Here is a 20298-nt window from a genome sequence, read left to right as displayed (position 1 = left end):
TGTCCTACATATTTTATTTATTGGGCAACGTGCTTCATTGTGGCAATGTCTTGTTGCCATACTTTCTTCCGGTTATATAATAAAATATGTCTTTAAAAAGTTGAGAAAATATTGAATGCACCTCTTAGCTGTACTTGACAAATCTAGGCCTGTGGCTATTTATATTTTAGAGTGGTTTCCAACAGTAATTTAATAACTTATGAGTTATTAAATCATGTTCCTCTATGTAGCTAGCAAGTTTGTGGATGGCGTGCTCTCTCTCTCTCTCTCCTTTTTGATCGGTTTACCAGAGAGTTACCAGTATAGCAACCAATATTCTAACAATGGGGATTGCAGCTAGTTGAGGTTCATCTTTGAGCCCTGGTTTAGCACCTTCTTAAGCCAAGGACTCATCATAATTAGTTGGAAAATACATTATTACGCATTTGGACTAGAACAAGAAGACTATAGCTCGGGTTATAGAAAGCATATGTGAGAATAACCCCTTAATTCTATTTGGCACCAATTCAACTTTCAGGCCTACTGATTTACATGGAACTTGACATGGCATATCCAGCAAGCTGCCACCTCTGTAGATCATTTTTGAACTGTACATCTTTCTTCTCGTTCAGAGAAATGGCGCTCGAGGTCGAAGACTTTGTCATACTGGTCTTGGTCACCGTGGGGGCGCCCCTCGATCCCCAAGGATGTAGGTTACTGGTACACATCTCACGGTGGTGGCTAGGGGTGGGCATTGGGCCAGCCCGGACCGGGCCCGTTTAGAGCTCTGCCCAACCCAGAGATGGCCCGGCCCGTTTACTAATAGGCTGGGTTTTGGCCCTGTTCTTAATGAGCTCGGGTTTGAAGAGCAGGCCATTGCCCGGCCCATTAGCCCAACAGGCCAATGTGAAGCGGGATAGGTTCGGCCCGGCTCAAATCCATTTATATATAGTAATAATTAACAAGTCCCCAGCTTCTTATGCACTCAATTAATTATCTTTTTAGTTTTCATATATAATTAATGTAACTAATTTGGTAAATAGTAATAATTACCAAGCAATAGTTATTTTTTTTAATTTTATAAAAAAATAATAAATAACTCAGGCTCATTGGGCCAGCCCGGTAGACCGCTGGCCGGCCCACTAATATAACGGGCCGGGTTTCAGCCCGGTACCTAACGGGCCCGGACCTAAAACCTTGGCCCAAACCCGGCCCATGGTAGGCCGGGTAGGCTTGGCCTATCGGGCTGCCAGGCCCGTTGCCCACCCCTAGCGGTGGCACCTGTTTATGCCTTCGTAATAACACTCCTCAATGTCCCCTGCTCACTCACCGTGAGTTATGTCTATTAGCATCGCTAAGCTGCCCTATTGCATAGTAAATAGGCAAAGAACACTTTTTTAAACGAAAGGCTAAAAATGATGTTTTGTATGGATCATAACCATAAAACTAGGGATGTGCTTCCAATTCGGGTCGGACATAGCCAATACCGAATCTGTTTAATCAGGCACAGATTCGGATGGGAAAAAGCTAATGCTGAATCCGAAAAAATACATGTAATTTGATTAGGATTGGGTCATGAAATCCTTAAACTGAATCGAATCTGATTAGTAGTCAGATTCGATTTTTTTAAACAAATTGGACTAATCGGATTAGAATCGGGTCAGATATCAGATATCCTGCTCACTGACATCCCTACATAAAATTGACTCCAGGTTTCTAGTTAACAGTTATCTAAACAGGTGGCTCCTGAAATGTCATATATCAGAAAAAATGGGACTCTTTCTGAAATCAAACAAAAGGTGGGCCTCCAAATGGAATTTTCCCTTCAAAATATCATTTAAACGCCTTTAATCATCATATTAGTCGATAAAAAAAGTTTTTAACACATACTTTTTATACACGCTTCCATTATGTCACAATATTGTTGATATTTTGAAAATATCACATTTCTTGCCGTGATATTTTCATAAGATGATATAAAGACCAAAACACATGATATTTTGCTATATCACCTATTCCGAGAACACGGGTGACAATATCATTTTCTTATCATAATAAAACAATATTCACATTTATATTTATAGTTCTATATAACTTATATATTTTTATAAATGACAATATATTTCCAAGAAAAAACAGATTTTCGAAATATAGCATTCATAGAAAATTTAAATGCATGTGAAATTTCATATGAATAGCATATGACAATACTGAAGAAAAAAACACCACCATTTCTCCACTTCTTTTAGGCAGAGAAATTTTTCATGTGTATATAAAATCACACAAAATTTGTGAGAATATAATGAGAAGATTCAATTTTCATATTTCAGACAATTTTCCAGTCATTTTCTCACTTCCAAACATGGTTCAAAGTTCTAATAGGAAAAAAAAAGAATAAGAATAAATAGGATATAAGGTGATGAAACCCAGGGGCCTTGTCAATGTTGAAATATGATGAAATTAACATTACCATTTTAAAAAATTGCGAGCGTGAGAGAGAGAGAGATCACTTGAAGACTGCTCAAATGGCAAGTATGCCATAGACAGTTTCGTGAAATTTTGAGGGTTCTACCTTGAAGGTGTTATTTGGGAGAGTGAAAGGAGCTGAAGGAACATTAGAAGGAAAAAGATATTTCAACTCCTTTTTGGAATCCACACTTTTCACTCAAGGCCCAATTCCCTCCAAAACTCTCAAGTCTATTTGGATTGCTCCACCTTGGTGTAATCTTTTCTTTGATGCAGATCAATAAATTGAAAATTAAATTCAGAATAACTGAAATTAGAAACGTGATTCATGCATAGATTTGGTCATGGTTTAGACAGATCAAGGACTGAGGAAAACAATACACAAAGTGAGAGCCAAAAAGTTGTGTTTAAAAGATACTCCAATGGATGAAACATGAAGCATCCAAAGAAACATTAAGCCTTATAAAATAAGCCATTAAAATGTGCGTTTTACTTAAATGTACTCTCAACTTTTCTTACCAAAAAATTCTGATCACATATGCAAGTTTTGTGGTAAACACAATTTCTAAAAAGCAAAATTTCTCTAACAAGGTATGCTTTCAACATCAAGAAACTTTGATTTTCACATTTAAGAAAAGAAACTCAATTCCCTGGAAAGCGAGTCTTAAAACTTTGAAAGCATCCTTTGATGTTTCAGAAGTGAAGTTTTTGAGAAGCCGGCTTCCAAGTTCGTAAGAAGCTTCTAGCAACTATGGTAAGTTTCCCAACACACTAAGGACTTAAAAAGGGGTCAAACAAGAAACTTGGTCCATGAACAGACTGAAATAGTTAAGACTGACACCAGATTTAGCGCATTATAGTCAACCAAAAACTTTTTTCTTTTCCTACAGTAGCACAATGCTCCTGTTTTCAAGCAATATTTGACCACCTCAAAGGAGCACAAGTCTTTGTCATGATTTGTTCAGAAAACGGGTTCCATGAGGTGTGCTCCCTATTTCTAGTGACTATTAGTCTCAATTTTCTTGTTTTAATATACCATGCCTTCCTTTTTTTCTCATTAAACCTATCCCGCAACTTGCAATCTGCAGCAGAAAATCCATTTGAAATAAGAAAAAAAGGGAGTTCACAGGAAACACAAGCAATTGCAGCGGGCGCCAATTTTTTTATAAAGGCACTGTTGAACCAGGGGAACTGCCATTAAGATTATTGACTAAAGATAAAAATACATTAAGCTGATACAACATATTTGGTTCTTGTTGCTTTGAACAATTTAAAGACCGTTACTAATAGCCAAAGCATTGAATTTACAGAAGCCATAAGAGTCACTGACCGCTCGAATAGAAAACAGAGCTGCATGAATATGGATCATTACCTCATGCTCCCTTTTGAGGCAATGTTTCAAAAGCAGAAATTGTATTTTCATACTTGACACGATGCAGAGGGGCACCACTTTGCTTTATAGCACATGCCATCTTCTCCTCCAGTGGACAACGTGCTTTCAGCATTGAGAATACATGGTTGTTCAATCTTCTTGCTTTCTTCGCACCTTCTATCAGCTTATCCCACCCCTTATTTCACAAGTCAAATACACAGTCAATCCTACATAGAACTCATTACTGATTGGCAAGCTAAAGATATCACAAAGCTCATAACAAACAGAAAGCGACAAATAATGCACTTAGCACTACTGAGAGCACTGAATGTATACATACAACAGGAGTTGATTTCTCAATTAATGCAAGTATATTCACTTAGTGAGAAATCAAGAAAAAATACTAGCACAAATTCAAGTTAAAGAATTATATTTCATGTTATCTCCAACGTAATTTACAATAATCTGAAGACAAGCTGCTTTCGTACTACTGAAAGTATTCAGATGGGAATTTTTTTCACCAATTTTTCAGCCTGCATATGCCCACAAGAGCTCCTAAGATCTGGCTAGGTGGGTCAACTTAAGTCACCAAGAGTTTGATACCAGAAGGGTGGTGGGCTAACTTGGGGATTTTACACCGACGGGCAACCAGAACATGGCACAGTAAATGTGCACCTCCCCGGCCGGCAAATTCCCAACATCCAGAAAACTTGGTGGTTTCCCTCATCAAAAAAGGAAAATTCCCAACATCCAGAAAACTTGGTGGTTTCCCTCATCAAAAAAGGAAAATTCCTGCATGCATTTGTGATGGCATAAAATTAGCCAGTACCTGCATGTAGTTAGCATTTTTAGATCTCTCTGAGGCTTTGGAATGAGTAACTGCCACACTTTCAACCTCTGCAACATTCAGGAGTTGATATGAAAAATCGAAGAGTTCGAAGTGCAGCTGCTGACCAAGCAAGTAGATTATCGTGCATCCTCCCCAGGCAAGTGAATCACCAAGAACTTCATTCCTGTTTAATGTTTCCTGACTAGAGTTTTCCAGATATGCCTGCAAATTCATGAACTTTCAGATACCAAGTTGTACGCAAACATGCTTTTCATTTTACATATAAGATGGAAGATCATTAGTAAATGATTTTCAAGTGTAAGACATCTGCAAGTCTTTTTTTTTTTTGAAAGAAAGTGTAAGATATCTGTAAGTCATTGTTATAAATACTGAGTAAAAGCAGTAATCTCTTCAAGCAACAAAAAGCGAGTTAATTATCATGATCTATTGATCTACTGCAACGAACAATAGCCACAGGAAACTGCACCATTTTACGAGTTGATAGCTGCATTCAGATTTATACACTTTCTATGACAACACAATTTCCAATACCATAATACATAAAAAAAATCACTCTATAGTCTATATCCAAGTGCATTACCACTACTTTCAATAATAAAGTGAAATAAGTTAATCATGAAGGTTCATGTTGATCATGTTGCATGAATTTTATGACCATTGCCATCACCATGGGGGGAACTTGAGAAACCATTGTAATATGACCTCATGAAAAGGATGAAGAAATTGGGTTGAAAACAATAGCTGGATTGACAAAGTTGCCCTATTATGACTGATGGACTATGGTTTGAATCAAACTGGGGGCTATCCCCTGCTTCACTATCACAAAAGAGAAATACAAGGAAAAAGAATAAGAAAGACAAGAGTATGATGACGAGGCTAAGAAAAGGATTGTATTGGAAGATATCTGTCCCTATTAGTAGCAGCAGGCTATAATCAATTGCAAATCAGGAGAAAAAGAAGAGGCAAAATCGAAGTGAGCAGAAAGGAGTTTTCAAACAAATACAAAAAAAATGAGTGCAGCCAATAATTAAACCCTAGATAGCTGAAAAATTGGCTTCTCCATAAAGCATCTAGCTGTAGCTTATCCAATGTTGGTTAAATATTATAAACAATTCTCCTAAAATGGTATACATGAATATATACATATTCTATAAACTATTCTCTTTGCATCAAGAACATAGCATTTAGCAGTCTCGGATAAACTTCAATAAAGCCAAATATGCATGTGTTGGATCTTACAAGCTGGAGGCCACTAAAGAGTCGATAGAAGTCCTTTGTAGTTGTGATATCTATGAAACCAGTCTTTGGAACAGCATTCCATTTAGCATGGAATCTATCTAACTCAGCACTGATGAATGCAAGAGTATACTCCAACACACTCCCTGTATGCAGGTTGTTTCTGTAAAATAGATCTGCAACAAAAGAAACAAAATAGAAAACATTGCTACTGTTTAATTTATTTCTTTTGCCATGGCAGTAAAGCTGTGAAATTAAAAAAATGAGAGATTCATAAAACAAATAATCATTAGAAAAAGGATGAATAGAAGCTTAATAATGCAAATCGAATTAGAATAACATATAAGAACTTCAGACAACCATTTTTAATTAGTATTGCTGAAACATATATATCTCTCCTGGGTGAAATCAATAAACGAAAATAATATAAACAACAAAAGTAATACACTCATATAGGAAAAGAGAATGAGTTTTATGAGGATTGCATTTATGTTATTTATCAGTAAATATTGCCTTCATGATATTACCAATAAACTCATTATTTAACCATTCAGACAAAAGCCTAAACTAGAAAATCCTTCTCTTCCTTTTCTAAATGAATCTAGTAATTTGAAATTTTTAGCAAGATATGTAACAGCCAAATTTTACCTAAATTTGTAAAGCAGAAAATGTTTCCAACCCACAATGTGCTAGGTAATTTCTCCAAAAAACTATCACAAGGATTAACTGAAATGCTGTCCACTGCCCGTTACCATCGACAATAGTTAGCCCTTAACTACAATTTTATAGCTGGTCAAGTTCTGGAAATGAGTAATCCAAACTAGACGATGCGCTTAGAACTAATTATGGTCCAACTTGTAGTGCAAACAAACAAAATTAAAATAAATTCAGGTTAGTTACCAATCCAACCTTACCTTCTCAATCTTGAAATTCCCCTGCTAAATTAACTTGATTAAAAATGGAAGCCCTTAAATGAAGGTATGCTTTTGTATAATGTGATTTTGTTATTTGAATGATACACCATGCAAAGGTTGAGAGGTAGGCAAAGAAAGAGAGTATCATCAAGACTTGTAACTTTTTAGTCCTATCACATTTACAAGGCTTGACTTTTAAATCATATGGTATGCGAGCATGTAAGGCCAGGTCGATCTAACTAATTTAACCCCATGTAGACAAAGTGTCACCCAGCAAGTAGTTGGGAGAAGGGGAATGACACCCAAACATAGGATCCAACCAAGATAAATGAATATCCTGCCACGCCAGTATCTGATTGAGACAAGATTCACCTTGAGAGTGCATTCCTCGATGGCATGATTATTCCTCTCCCTCCATAACACCAACAAGCTGTTAGGAGGCAGATTTTCCAAATGAATCTCGATCATTTTCTGTGCCTTAATTGTGGTACACCCAAGAGGAGTTTACGAATGCATGTGTCATCCATAGAATTAAAACTCAGACTAGGCCATGATAGCTTGAGAATATATTGAAAAAAGAAAATTTCAAAATAGATGTACCATTAATTCCTCATCCTGAGCACACAAAGTGCACCTACTCATTGCTTGGAAATCTCATTTTTTAGAACGGACTATGTCATCATCTTGTCCAGGGACACAAGCCACAGAAATAATTGTGCTTGGGGGGAATGAGCCAGGCCCTCAGATGTTCTTGGGGAAAGCACCCACCATTTGATCCAACAGCAAACAGTGAAAAGGGCAACCAACACATACCTGTTATGACTCATCTCACCTCATCTGGCCTCTCCAGAATTGGACTCGCATCAGCCAGCACCTTCATGAGCTCTCCAACCACTCTGATAGTTCCTGGCCGCAGAATTCCTTCTGAAAATATGTTCCAGCCACTACCATTCAGCCAGCAGTCTTTTATGCAAGCATGATGGTTCTTTGTGAATGAACATAGTCTTGGAAATCTATTTGTCCCCATGCCAAAGATCAGTCACAGAATCCTCACACACCAAGTCTAAGGCAAATGTGAAACTTGAGGTCTGAAGAGCTTCAGCCCAGTCAAGCCAAAAACCTGAGCCATGTTTACATCTATTCAAAGCTTTCCAACACCAAGGGCCACACAGCAGACCATATTTGCTTTTGATAAGACAAGTCTAGGGTTCATTGTCCATGCAAAGATGCCACCACCATTTTGCATGTAAGGTTAAGTTCATAGGATTTGAACCTTCACATGCCAACGCTGCCTGATCCAATGGGCAAGGTAACAATCTTCCAATTCATAAAATGTTTATGTTGCTGTTTACCTATATATGCATTTATTTATTTATTCCTTCTCACGTCCACACCTCATATATTAGATCAACAACATAAATCAAATAAAGCTACGAGGAACAAATTATATATGAGATGACTGGAAGGCCTATAGAGAATATTGCTTTCAAATTTGCAGCAGTTAATTTTTATTCTGACAAAAGCTGCGATAACGTTTCAAAATTTTAAGAGTGAGTTCAAGATGAATCTAGGCTAAAAGACTGAAATCGTGTTTCTTTCAATTTTGTCTGTGTGTTACGTGTGCATATTTGTTTCAACTTATGATTTCTAAATTCCCAACTCATAAACTGTCACAAGGCATAGCAAGCAGCATGGCTTTGCAGAAAAGTGTGAGTAATTACTATTTCACTAAAACATGCAGCCTACAGTCAGCATCAATAACAGAATAAAGTGATTCATTAGATTTGGCAAGCCAATCATTGCAGTAGGCATTCTAGATTCAAGAATTTCTGAGCCAGGACAAGTGGTTACAAAGCAGTAGCTTTGGACCAATGACATGTCATGACATACCAGCAGCTTCAGCTTGCTTTGATAGCGTTGTAAAAGATGATGCACTTGGACATCTAGGAGATGATACAATTGCACTGGTCACAGATTTGAACAGGTCAACTATAGGGCTGTCTCCAGTCTCAGTCAAAGATTGTTGTACTTGTCCATCACTTACAGGAATCAATCCCAGCCAAGGGGCAATTTGCATAAACTGTGTTGTTTCAACTTCTTTCTGTTGTGAATTCACAAGTAAAAGAGATATTGTCAGAAAGCAGCAACAAGAACTCTGTAATATAGTTCTTGAAAGATAACTTGGAACATTTATGTCATGGAACAACATAAGCAGTAGAATTGATAATAATAAAACACGTGTCTACCTTACATTTTAGAAAGATAACTTCAAAAATATTTGCCCCAAAATTGTTAAGGTATCACAACTAATATGAAAACTAAGGAATCATTTTCACTATCTACCTCAGTGGAGACAGAGGATTGAACGAAAATGAGTAAATAACAACTTAATTACCACATCAGTGTCCTCCATAATTCAAAGAAATCTAATTTTTTTTTGCATGAAGCTATCAACCATATCATCCCAAATGAAATTGATATAAAGACTCTTTGAAGATTTGGTATACTTAGCTTCAATAACATTCTTAGCAATATCAAATTCGTTTTTCCCACCGGTCTCGAGACACTCGCAAAGAAGACTCAAATAATTAGTGTTAGTTTACAGGTTTAGCAATCAACTAGCAAATCACACACTAGGTGTAATATCGTGTATTTTTCCATGATTTTTAAAATTAATAAATATGATTTTTAAATTATATATTTAATTAAATTGATAAAATCATGGGAAAATAGTTGATTTTATAAGTGATGTCAGCTGGGTCTGGGCGTGGCCTAAAACCCACTGACAAGACCTAGTTGAGCTAATTATGATTTGAGAAATTTTTTGTTTTTAACCTTTAAATTCGAGTGAAAATCGAGTGAAATTCAGGCAAAATTTGAAGGTAAAATTCAGGTATGAACACCGTTAGATCTGCCTCGGAATACTAATCACGTTGACGAACTATTTTTTCGAAATCGGATTACGGTTGGCCCGAAAATCGTATTTTTCAAAAATGACCCGCTTCTATTTTTTACTTTTTCTGGATTGGATCGGACTGGATCCGCTCCGTTTGATTTAAGTTAATATGGATCTGGACTTAATACAAGATCCATATTGACTAGAATCTGGTTCAGGTAGGATCCATATTGATTTGGATATGGATTTGGATCTTGGATCTAGATCTGACATCCATCTATGGTCAATTTAAAACTTTAAAATCAACTTTTAATTTAATTTGGATGAGGCAAAGTTCTATCGGGGGTAGAACTCTACCCCATAGAGTCCTCCAGAGGGGGGGCGCCACCCTTTAAAATATTCTTTAGAATATTAAATTAAATAAAATAATTAAATAAATTTTAATTAATTGAAATATCTAGAAGAGGTAGAGTTCTACATTAAGTACAAGTCTACTCTCTAAAGGTCGTTATCTAAAGGGAATGTCACCCCTTCTAGATTAAAATAACTTAAAACAAATAAAAAAAAATATTAAAACCAATATAAAAAGGGTGAAAGTCGCTCGCTCTCTCAAGAACTCGTGTTCTAGAGAGAGAGAGTGAGATAGAGAAAAAAAAAACAAAAACTCGTGAGAAAAAAAAAGAAAGAAAGAAAAGGAGAAAAAGAAGAAAAAAAAAACTTTTTTCATACATCCATTGATTTCTCTTATCTTTTTCGAACTTTGATTAAGGTACGGGTTTCTCTCTAAATTTTTACGGGTCAAGAATACGTATAAATCCATTTATGTATAAGTATTAGAGGGAGAAGGGAAATCTGATTCAAAAGGATATATATATATATATATATATATATATATATATATATATGTTTATTTCTTTGTGGTTATCGATTTCCCTAGAGTATCAAATCCTGAAAATATGTATGATTTTGATTCCTTAGATGTCAATTTTCGTGATTTGAACTGAACATGCATGTAATATAGGTTAACGATTTTCCCTGTACGAATATATATTATATATTATATATATTCAATTTTGTCGATTTTATTTTCTGTTTCGGCATAATGAATATATATATATATATATATATATATATATATATATATATATATATATTAAGGCTTGTAGAGCTCTCTAGCTCACGCAGCCTGAATATATATGTAGATAGATATATTTATAAATTTTGAGATTTGTCGGGCTTCATGATTATGCAAACGGATGATGAATAATTTCAGACCTGTGTATTTCCTTGTTCTTGCATCTAAAAATTCATATTTGGTTCAGGTCTGCCTATTGTGCATGCATCTAAACATATCTGTCGATTTAGTTTTGTTACGTGGCATAATCATGTATCGGAAAATATACAAATCATGTTTCATAAGCATACAACTGAATATGGTCTCATGTCCGTGCATCTAAGTAAATATATGCTTTATTCAGATCTGCCAAGCATAAACATGCTCGGGCAGATCTTGTTCAGATCTGCCGAGTACCTGCATTAACATAGGTTTTAGTTTTATTGAATTTTATATATATATATATATATATATATATATATATATATATATATATGCAGCCAGCATGTTGTGCAGGCTGATATATGCATGCTTTATGGTCTGGCCGACCCATGAATCATGTATATGAATCAGCCTGTACCTGGTACAGGCTGTTATGAGCATAGTATTGGGTTTGGCCTGTTAAATCATATGTATTAATATATATATATATATATAATACCTGATAGGGGTATTATAGTTTTTTCACAGTTATTTTATTGAACAACTATTTTTTCCTTTTTCTTTTCTTTATTTTCTGTTTTCATTTTTCATTTTTTTGTTTCTTTTATTTCACGCCAAATAGGGGGCCCACAATAGAGTCGTTGGGGCCCCTAACTGTCACAAATGTGACCATTGGGGGCTCCCAACGACTCTTTGGGAGCCCTCTTTTGGCCTCCTTTTTTAACCCTTTTTGTGTGTATAAATAGGGGTGAAACCCCTTGTATTTTTTAGTGAAGCCTTAGTGCTCTCTTTCGATAAAAGAGATTTTATATTTTTAGTTTGTGATTTTCTTAAGGCTTGTGTATATATTGTCCAACAGTGGACTTGGCTATTATTTCCTTTGTGTATTTGTCCAACATTGTGAATGCTTTTAGCATTCTTTGTCTTTTCGCATACTTCATTACATGGTATCAGAGCCATTCTGTTCATAGTGTTAAAATGTAAACTTGTAAACATATATATATATATATATAATATTATTATATTATTACATTATTATATATATAAATAATATTTTTTCCTTTTCTGTATTTTTTATTTTTCTGCTTTTTGTATTTTGTCATCTAGTTCAATTTGAACTAGAATGACATAACTAGTCAAGTCTTAGTTAAGACTTGACTAGCAATAGAGTCGTTGGACTCTAGTCTAACGGCTATATTTAGAGTCGTTGGACTGAGTCCAACGTCTCTATTGAGTCCCTCATTCTCTTCCTCTCTCGTACTGTGTATATATAGCAGTACATCCCCCCTTGTAATGGATAAAAAATGCTTCTTAAGCATTGCTTTCTCCTTGTTCAATAAAAGAATATTTTTATTCCTTTTTTGTTTCCTTTTATACCCTTCTTAAGGGTTATGCTTAAATGTCTTGTCAAGACATCATTTCGAATCTCAGTTCGTTTTTGGAAGATCATCATCTCATTTCATGGTATCAAAGTCGTGGAAGTATTAGACCTTGAAGAAAAATTGCCTCGGTTTCCGTGCCCATTTGCAAAAGTGTTCGCCACATGAAGAGAAGTGTTTTATCGCTTCATTGGAAAAGATTTCACGGCTTGTTGTATTGTATCTCTTTATTTTTCTCACTTCTCTTCTTGTTTCTCTTTTATCCCAATTCTTTCTCTCTTCTTGTAATCGATGGATGACAATGATAAAGTCACCATCATGCCTATAAAATTGAGCGATACAAATTATGTAACATGGGCTTCAATCATGAAGCACCATATGTAGGGAAAAGGACTATGGGGGATTGTGGATGGTTCTGATTCGGGACCTAAGCTATCTCTTACTAAAAAGGTGGAAGATAAAAAGGTTCCTCTATCAGACGAAGAGAAAATCAAGGCTCTAGCCTCTTACGAGAAAAAATGAAAGAGTGGAGAATATCTCATGCGAAGATAATGTCATGGCTTATCAATAGCGTTAACATTAAAAAATGCTCAAGTCTTGCCAAGTTTGATCATGCTGATAAGGCATGGGAATACCTTAAAAATATGTATTCCCTTAAAGATATTGCACATGTGTACAATCTCCAAGAAAAAGTTTGAATGATGACCCAAAGAAACAAAACAATTCGTGAATATTACAATGGTTTGTCCGAACTTTGGGAAGAACTTTCCCTTTTAGAACCTAAGTGGCATTGTGCCGAAGACAACGAGCTTCGTCAGAAACAACTCGATGCTGAACATTTTTACCAGTTTATAACTGGATTGAGGCCGGAATTTGAAACCACTAAATCGGCCCTCCTTCACCGGGGAAAAATTCCTTCTATTGTTGAAACTATTGAAGAATTAACAATAGAAGAAAATCGTCTCCGGAAAGGTTCTTCTAAAACTGAAGATGATTCTATTCTAGCTGTGTCTAGACCAGGGAATCATGTTCGATCTTATAGACCTACTCACTTTAATCGTCAAAATGGTGACTATGACAAGAAGAAAGTTATTTGTCATCATTGTCATGAACCGGGACACTACAGGCCACAATGTCCCAAACTTAAGAAGCTGAGAGAGAAAAGAGCTGTAATTGCTGAATCGGAGCCCAAAGATCAAGATGCAGCAGTTTCCATGGCTCAACTAATGGAGATTCTTCAGCCTCTCATCAAAAGTGTCTCTTCTTCATCTAAAGCTTCAACCGGCGCAACAACCTCATCTTTTTCCGATCCAGGTAAAATTTCTTGGCTCCTTGACTCTTGTGCATCTTTTCATATGACCCCAAATAATCAAAGTCTATCCGAATGTGTTAAAAACAAAACAAGTGTGTCAAAGGTCTTTACAGCCGATGGGACTTCTCTTGAAATAGAAAGAATAGGAAATTTTGAAAAAATTTATAAAATAAAGAAATTTTCTATTCCAAAAATTAGATATGTTCCCAAATTGAATTTAAATCTTTTATCTGTATCTCAAATTTCTGACCATGGGTGTAATATTTTCTTTTCTTCTCATGGTTGTTGGGTACAGGATTGCAGTCAGGCAAGCTGATTGGGGAAGGCCATAGAGAAGGAGGACTCTATTACATAGATTTTTTGAAAATGTCGAAAAATGCTTTTTGCTATAATATTCAAAAAATTGATTTAGAATTGTGGCATAAGAGACTTGGTCACGCACATATAGCCAAAATCCAACTTTTTCCAAATCTAGAAAAAATGTGTAACTCTGAATCATTTGACTGTAAAGATTGTATTCTTGGCAAAATAAAAAGATTACTATTTCAGAACAGAACTTTTTTCTCTTCAAGACCACTTGAATTAGTACACTCGGATGTTTGGGGGCCGGAACCAGTAATTTCTAAAGGAGGATTTCCTTACTATGTTATTTTTGTCGATGATTTCTCTCAACATACGTAGATTTACTTTCTTAAACATAAGTCTGAAGTATTTTCATACTTTCAAACATTTCATAATAGGGTTAAAAACAAGTTTCAAAATGATATTACCATTTTTTGCACAGATTCATGGGGAGAGTTTTTATCCACAGATTTTAAAAATTATCTTAAGTCACACGATATCACACATCAAAGATCTTGTCGTTATACACCTCAACAAAATGGGCTGGCAGAACGTAAACATCGCCATATTATGGAAACCACTAGGACTTTATTAATAGCAAATCAAGTCCTGAAAGACTTTTGGGCAGAAATTGCCTTAACTGCTACCTAATTAATAGGATGCCATCCTCTTCTTTACAAAATATTACTCCCATTGAAAAACTTATTAACGTTTCTCCAGACTACTCTAGACTGAGAATATTTGGGTGCAAATGTTTCATATTTATCAACAAAAATGATAAACTTTCCCCTTGTGTGATTCTCTGTGCCTTTCTAGGATATGCTGAAAATCAGAAAAGTTATAGGTGTTTTGACTTCAAAAATAATAGATTATATGTGTCTAGAAATGTTTCATTTCTCGAAAAGGAGAGCTTCTTTGATTTTGAAAAACCAAAAGAAGACACTGAGTACTCTTTTTTGTTAGATCTGACATCAAAAACTGATGAATATGATCTTGACTATAACTTTGATAATGATCAAGGAATTATTGATCTTGATCATAATGTTGGCAATGAAGAAGTTCATAGAGACACTAGTATCCAATATTCCAGGTGACAAGGGTCTAATCCTCCATTTGCACTTGAAAAATATTCTGGCATTCCAACTAGACGATCATCCCGAGTCTCGAGGCCTCCAGGAAAGTTTGTGTCATACGAGTCCTTCTCAAATACATATAGGGCAGTCATTGCATTAATTCACTCATATGAAGAACCATCTACATATCTCCAAGCAAAAATTGATGTCAAATGGATAGAAGCCATGAAAGCTGAATTAGATGCACTAGAAAAGACTTCTACATGGACTATTCAAGATCTTCCTTCAGAGAAGAAAACTATAGGATGTTGATGGGTTTATAAAATTAAAACCAAGAGTGATGGCACTCTTGAAAGATATAAAGCCCGATTAGTAGCCAAAGGTTATGCCCAAGAATATGCATTGATTATGAAGAAACCTTTGCTTCTGTGGCTCGTATGACAACTGTCAGAACCTTAATTTCCTTAGCCTCTATCAAAAAATGGTTCATTTTCCAAATGGATGTCAAAAATGCCTTTTTAAATGAAAAGCTAGTTGAAGAAGTATATATGGAACCCCCTCCTGGTCTAAGTATTCCTAAGGGTAAAGTCATTCGCTTAGAAAAAACCCTTTATGGACTTAAACAAGCACCAAAAACTTGGTATGATAGGTTTAGTCATGTTATGATTGATATTGGTTTTCAATTCTGTTTAACTGACACGACTTTGTTTGTTAAGAATTCTGATGCAGGAATCATTGTGCTTATTCTTTATGTGGATGATATGATCATCACTGGAAGCGATAAACAAAGTTGAAACGATCAAAACACTTCTTAAATCTCATTTTGAAATGACTAATTTAGGCTTATTGAGATATTTTTTAGGCATTAAAGTTGCTTATTCTCTTAGAGGATATTTATTATCTCAGACTAAATTTGCTTTTGACATTGTTTTCAGGTTTGGTACTACTGATGATAAGAAAGTAGACACTCCAGAAGTTGTTAATGTTAAAATAAAGATTGATGATGAAGAACTTTTTGCCGATCATACTCCTTACAGACAGCTTGTCGGGGCACTTTCCTATCTATCCATTACCAGACCAGATATAGCACATGTTGTTCACACAGCAAGTCAGTTTCAACATGCTCCTACTTCTGTTCATATGGGAGCAGTCATGCATATTATCAGATACATCCAATCCTCTCTTTCACGAGGACTTTTCTTGTCTTCTTCCTCCTCTCTTGATTTACTTGCATATACTGATGCCGATTGAAGAGATGATCCCAATAACAGACATTCAACCACTGGTTTTTATGTTTTTTTAGGTAAATCATTAATCTTGTGGAGGTGCAAAAAGCAGCAGAAGGTATCTTTATCATCCACCGAAGCTGAATACAGAGCCATGGCAACCATGACCATGAAAGTAGTTTGGTTCCGATGACTGCTTGCTGACATGGGAGCTGAAGCCACAAAAGCTTCACAGATATGCTGTGACAACAAAAGTGTGATCCACATTACAAGTAACAGAACATTCCACGAACGCACCAAACACATCGAAATGGATTGTCACTACGTAAGAGAGGAATATCTACATGGGACAATTGATCTGCCATGTTACTTCAGAATATCAGTTAGCAGACTTCTTTACAAAGCCTCTCGCTGCTCCCCGATTTCACTTTCTCTTAGACAAACTTTCGCTCATTGTACCGTAAGTTTGAGGGGGAGTGTTAAAATGTAAACTTGTAAACATATATATATATATAATAATAATAATATTATATTATTATATATATAAATAATATTTTTTCTTTTTCTGTTTTTTGTATTTTGTCATCTAGTTCAATTTGAACTAGAATGACATAACTAGTCAAGTCTTAGTTAAGACTTGACTAGCAATAGAGTCGTTTTACTCTAGTCTAACGGCTCTATTTAGAGTCGTTGGACCGAGTCCAACGACTCTAACGAGTCCCTCATTCTCTCCCTCTCCCATACTGCGTATATATAGGGGTATAGCCCCTCTTGTAATGGATAAAAAATGCTTCTTAAGCATTGCTTTCTCCTTGTTCAATAAAAGAATATTGTTATTCCTTTTTGTTTCCTTTTATACCCTTCTTAAGGGTTATGCTTAAATGTCTTGTTAAGACATCATTTCGAATCTCAGTTTGTGTTTGGAAGATCATCATCTCATTTCACATAGAAGCAAAGGTGTGATATTCATCTTTTCACTCATTGTCTCTATTCTTCACACACTTTGGTGGCATCATGGAATCCAAAATCGACCTATCCTTCAAGCTCAATGGAAAGAACTACGTGATGTGGGCATCGGCAATGGAGAACAACCTCAAAGGTAAGAAACTTTGGGGTTATGTAATGGGTTCTATTCTGGAACCTCAATTAGAGCTCACCAAGATTGAAGAAGACCAAGAAAAGGCTCTTGAGGGAGATGCTAGCCTCCAGGCCCTTGAAGACCACCAAAGGAAAGTTGAAGATTGGGAAAGCAATCACGCCAAGATCCTTACTTGGTTCATGAACAATGTTGAACTCAAGGTATGTGCAAATATAGCTAAATTTTTCCAAGCCAATGAGGCTTGGTTCTTTATGAAGGGTATGTATACCCAAAAAGACCTTGCAAGAGCATATTTTTTGCAAGAAAAGATCAGAACCACTAAACAAGGTGATTCGAGTATACAAGATTACTATAGTGCATTAAATTCACTATGGGATGAGTTGGCTCTTTTAGAGCCCAAATGGGTTGCTACGGAGGATGTTGAACTAAGACAAAAACAAATAGAACAAGATCGATTGTTCCAATTTTTTTGGGCTACGCCCTGAATTTGAGCAAGGTCATTACTTCTCCATAGATCTATTTTTCCTCCAATAGAAGATGTCATAGCCGAAATCACACAAGAAGAAACTAGGCTTAACATGAGTAAGAATATTGATGAAGTGCATGACGTATCCAAACCCGACAACAATGTCAAAACCTATAACCCACCCCACTTTGGAAAACAAGGAAACTATAGTTGAGGAAGAAAGATGATTGTATGTCATCATTGCTATGAGTTAAGTCACATTAAACCCGCTTGACCAAAGCTAAATGCAACATTCAAGCCTAAGGTGGCTTCTCTTGAAGAATCCATATGAAGGCAAGAGCAGCAACCTCAAAGAAACTCTTGGTCAAATCTCTATGGCTCTACAACAAATTCTTAAAGCCACTTCCTCCACATCGGGTGCGGCCATTGCATCTACTTCGTTTCTCGGTACGTATTCTTGGATCTTAGACTCTGGAGCATCTTTTCATATGACCCCACATGAGAATGCTTTAACCGATGTATGCACCAATTCAAAAAGTTACATGTGCTTCCACAACTGATGGAACCTTTTTAAAAATCACAAGTTTTGGAACACTTAACTCTAAAAATTCTCAAAATCTTTTTGTTCCAAGAGTTAGAGTTGTTGCAAAACTAAATTTAAATCTTTTTTTAGTTTACCAAATCGCCGACCATGGATGTGAAATATCTTTCTCATCTAATAGTTGCTTTGTGCAGGATCTCCAGTCCGAGAAGCGGATTGGGCAAGGCCATAGGAAGAGGGACCTCTACTATATGGATCATCTAAACCTCCCTACAAAATCTTTTTGTACTTATGTCCAAGATAAAAGCATTGAAACTTGGCATAAAAGACTTGGACATTCAAGTTATTCAAAAATGTATCTTTTTCCATTTGGAAACAAATTTTGTAAGGAAAAAGATATTAATTGCAAGGATTGCATTTTTGGGAAAATGAAGTCTATTTCATTTCCAACTAGAACATTTCTTTCTACAAGACCTTTTGAATTGGTGCACTCGGATGTTTGGGGTTCATCTCCGGTGTGGTTACTCTTACTATGTCACTTTCATAGATGACTTCACTAGATATGTTTGGATTTATTTTCTTAGTCATAAATCGGAAGTGTTTTCCTTCTTTAAAGAGTTTCACATGAAAATTCAAAATCAATTTCAAAGCAATATATTCATTCTTAGATTCGACTCTGGTAGAGAATATTTATCTACCAAATTTTAAAATTATTAATAACAAAATGAAATTTGTCATAAAAAATCGTGCCTTAGAACTCCACAACAAAATGGACTAGCGGAAAGAAAACATAGGCATATTATCGAAACCGCTAGAACATTGCTTATCTCTAAAAATATTCCAAAAACAATTGGGCCGAAACCGTCTTAACCTCAACATATTTAATCAATAGAATGCCTTCTTCTAAACTAAAGAATGTCTCTCCATATGAAAAACTTTTCAAATTTTCTCCCGACTTCAATCGCCTTCGCATCTTTGGTTGTAAATGCTTTGTCCTCTTACATAAGAGAGATAAGTTATCCCCAAAGGTAATTGAATGTGTCTTTTTAGGTTATGGGGAAAATAAAAAAGGCTATAAATGTTTTGATTTCAAGAATAACGAACTATATGTTTCAAAAGACATAACCCTTTTGGAAGATGAGAATGGATTTGAAAAACTAGATAAACAAAATGAGATTGACTACATGCTTTTAGATGATATAGATGATATATGTGATGATTTTATGATTCATCTTGAAAATATAGAAGATACTTGTGATGTATCCAATATTGATATATCACCATATAATAGTGATATCAGTAATGAAAATATTAATGTTTATACTCGAAGAGAACAAGAAAGACCTATTAGTGCCTTGGAGAAGTTTTCTCAACTTACTGAATCTTTGGAAGAAACCCCTGCTAGGAGATCTTCTAGAGAATCAATTCCACCCAATAGGTTTGTGTCATATGAGTCCCTTACACCTAATTATCGAGCTTGTCTGATAACACTACATTAATATTATGAACCTGCTCATTATAATCAAGCCAAAACTATACCACATTGGGTCAAAGCCATGAAGATTGAATTAGATGTCTTGAAAAAGACCAATACTTGGGAAATAGTCAAACTACCTTCACATAAAAAACCTATTGGATGCCGATGGGTCTTTAAGGTTAAAACCAAAAGTGATGGAGCGTTAGAAAGATATAAAGCTAGATTAGCGGCTAAGGGATATTCGCAAAAATAGAGAATTGACTACGAGAAAAATATTCGCTCATGTAGCCAGAATGGCAAGTGTTAGAACCTTAATAGCTGTCGCTTCAACCAAAAAATGGCCTATATATCAACTCAATGTGAAAAATGCATTTTTAAATGAGAATCTAAATGA

General features: G+C 35.6%; 1 protein-coding gene across 2 annotated transcripts in view; it reads right to left on the bottom strand.

Moving 5' to 3' along the window:
• Positions 1 to 3622: 3622 nt before the first annotated feature.
• The window catches only part of PIR121 (transcription activator), a 194568-nt gene continuing 177892 nt past the window's right edge, over positions 3623 to 20298 (bottom strand). For both annotated transcript variants that reach the window (XM_089985299.1, XM_089985300.1), the window contains 4 exons: positions 8708 to 8918; positions 5907 to 6079; positions 4647 to 4868; positions 3623 to 4013 (listed from right to left, as the gene is read on the bottom strand). In XM_089985299.1, coding sequence (XP_089841425.1) covers positions 3819 to 4013; positions 4647 to 4868; positions 5907 to 6079; positions 8708 to 8918 — 801 coding nt within the window. In that variant the 3' untranslated portion in view covers positions 3623 to 3818. The remainder of the gene's footprint in view (positions 4014 to 4646; positions 4869 to 5906; positions 6080 to 8707; positions 8919 to 20298) is intronic.

The sequence above is a fragment of the Nuphar pumila genome, chromosome 13, assembly GCF_984573655.1.
Source record: "Nuphar pumila chromosome 13, dmNupPumi1.hap1.1, whole genome shotgun sequence".
NCBI classification, from domain to species: domain Eukaryota; kingdom Viridiplantae; phylum Streptophyta; class Magnoliopsida; order Nymphaeales; family Nymphaeaceae; genus Nuphar; species Nuphar pumila.
Note: the sequence above shows the minus strand (reverse complement) of the source record. Positions and strands in the feature narration are given on the sequence as shown.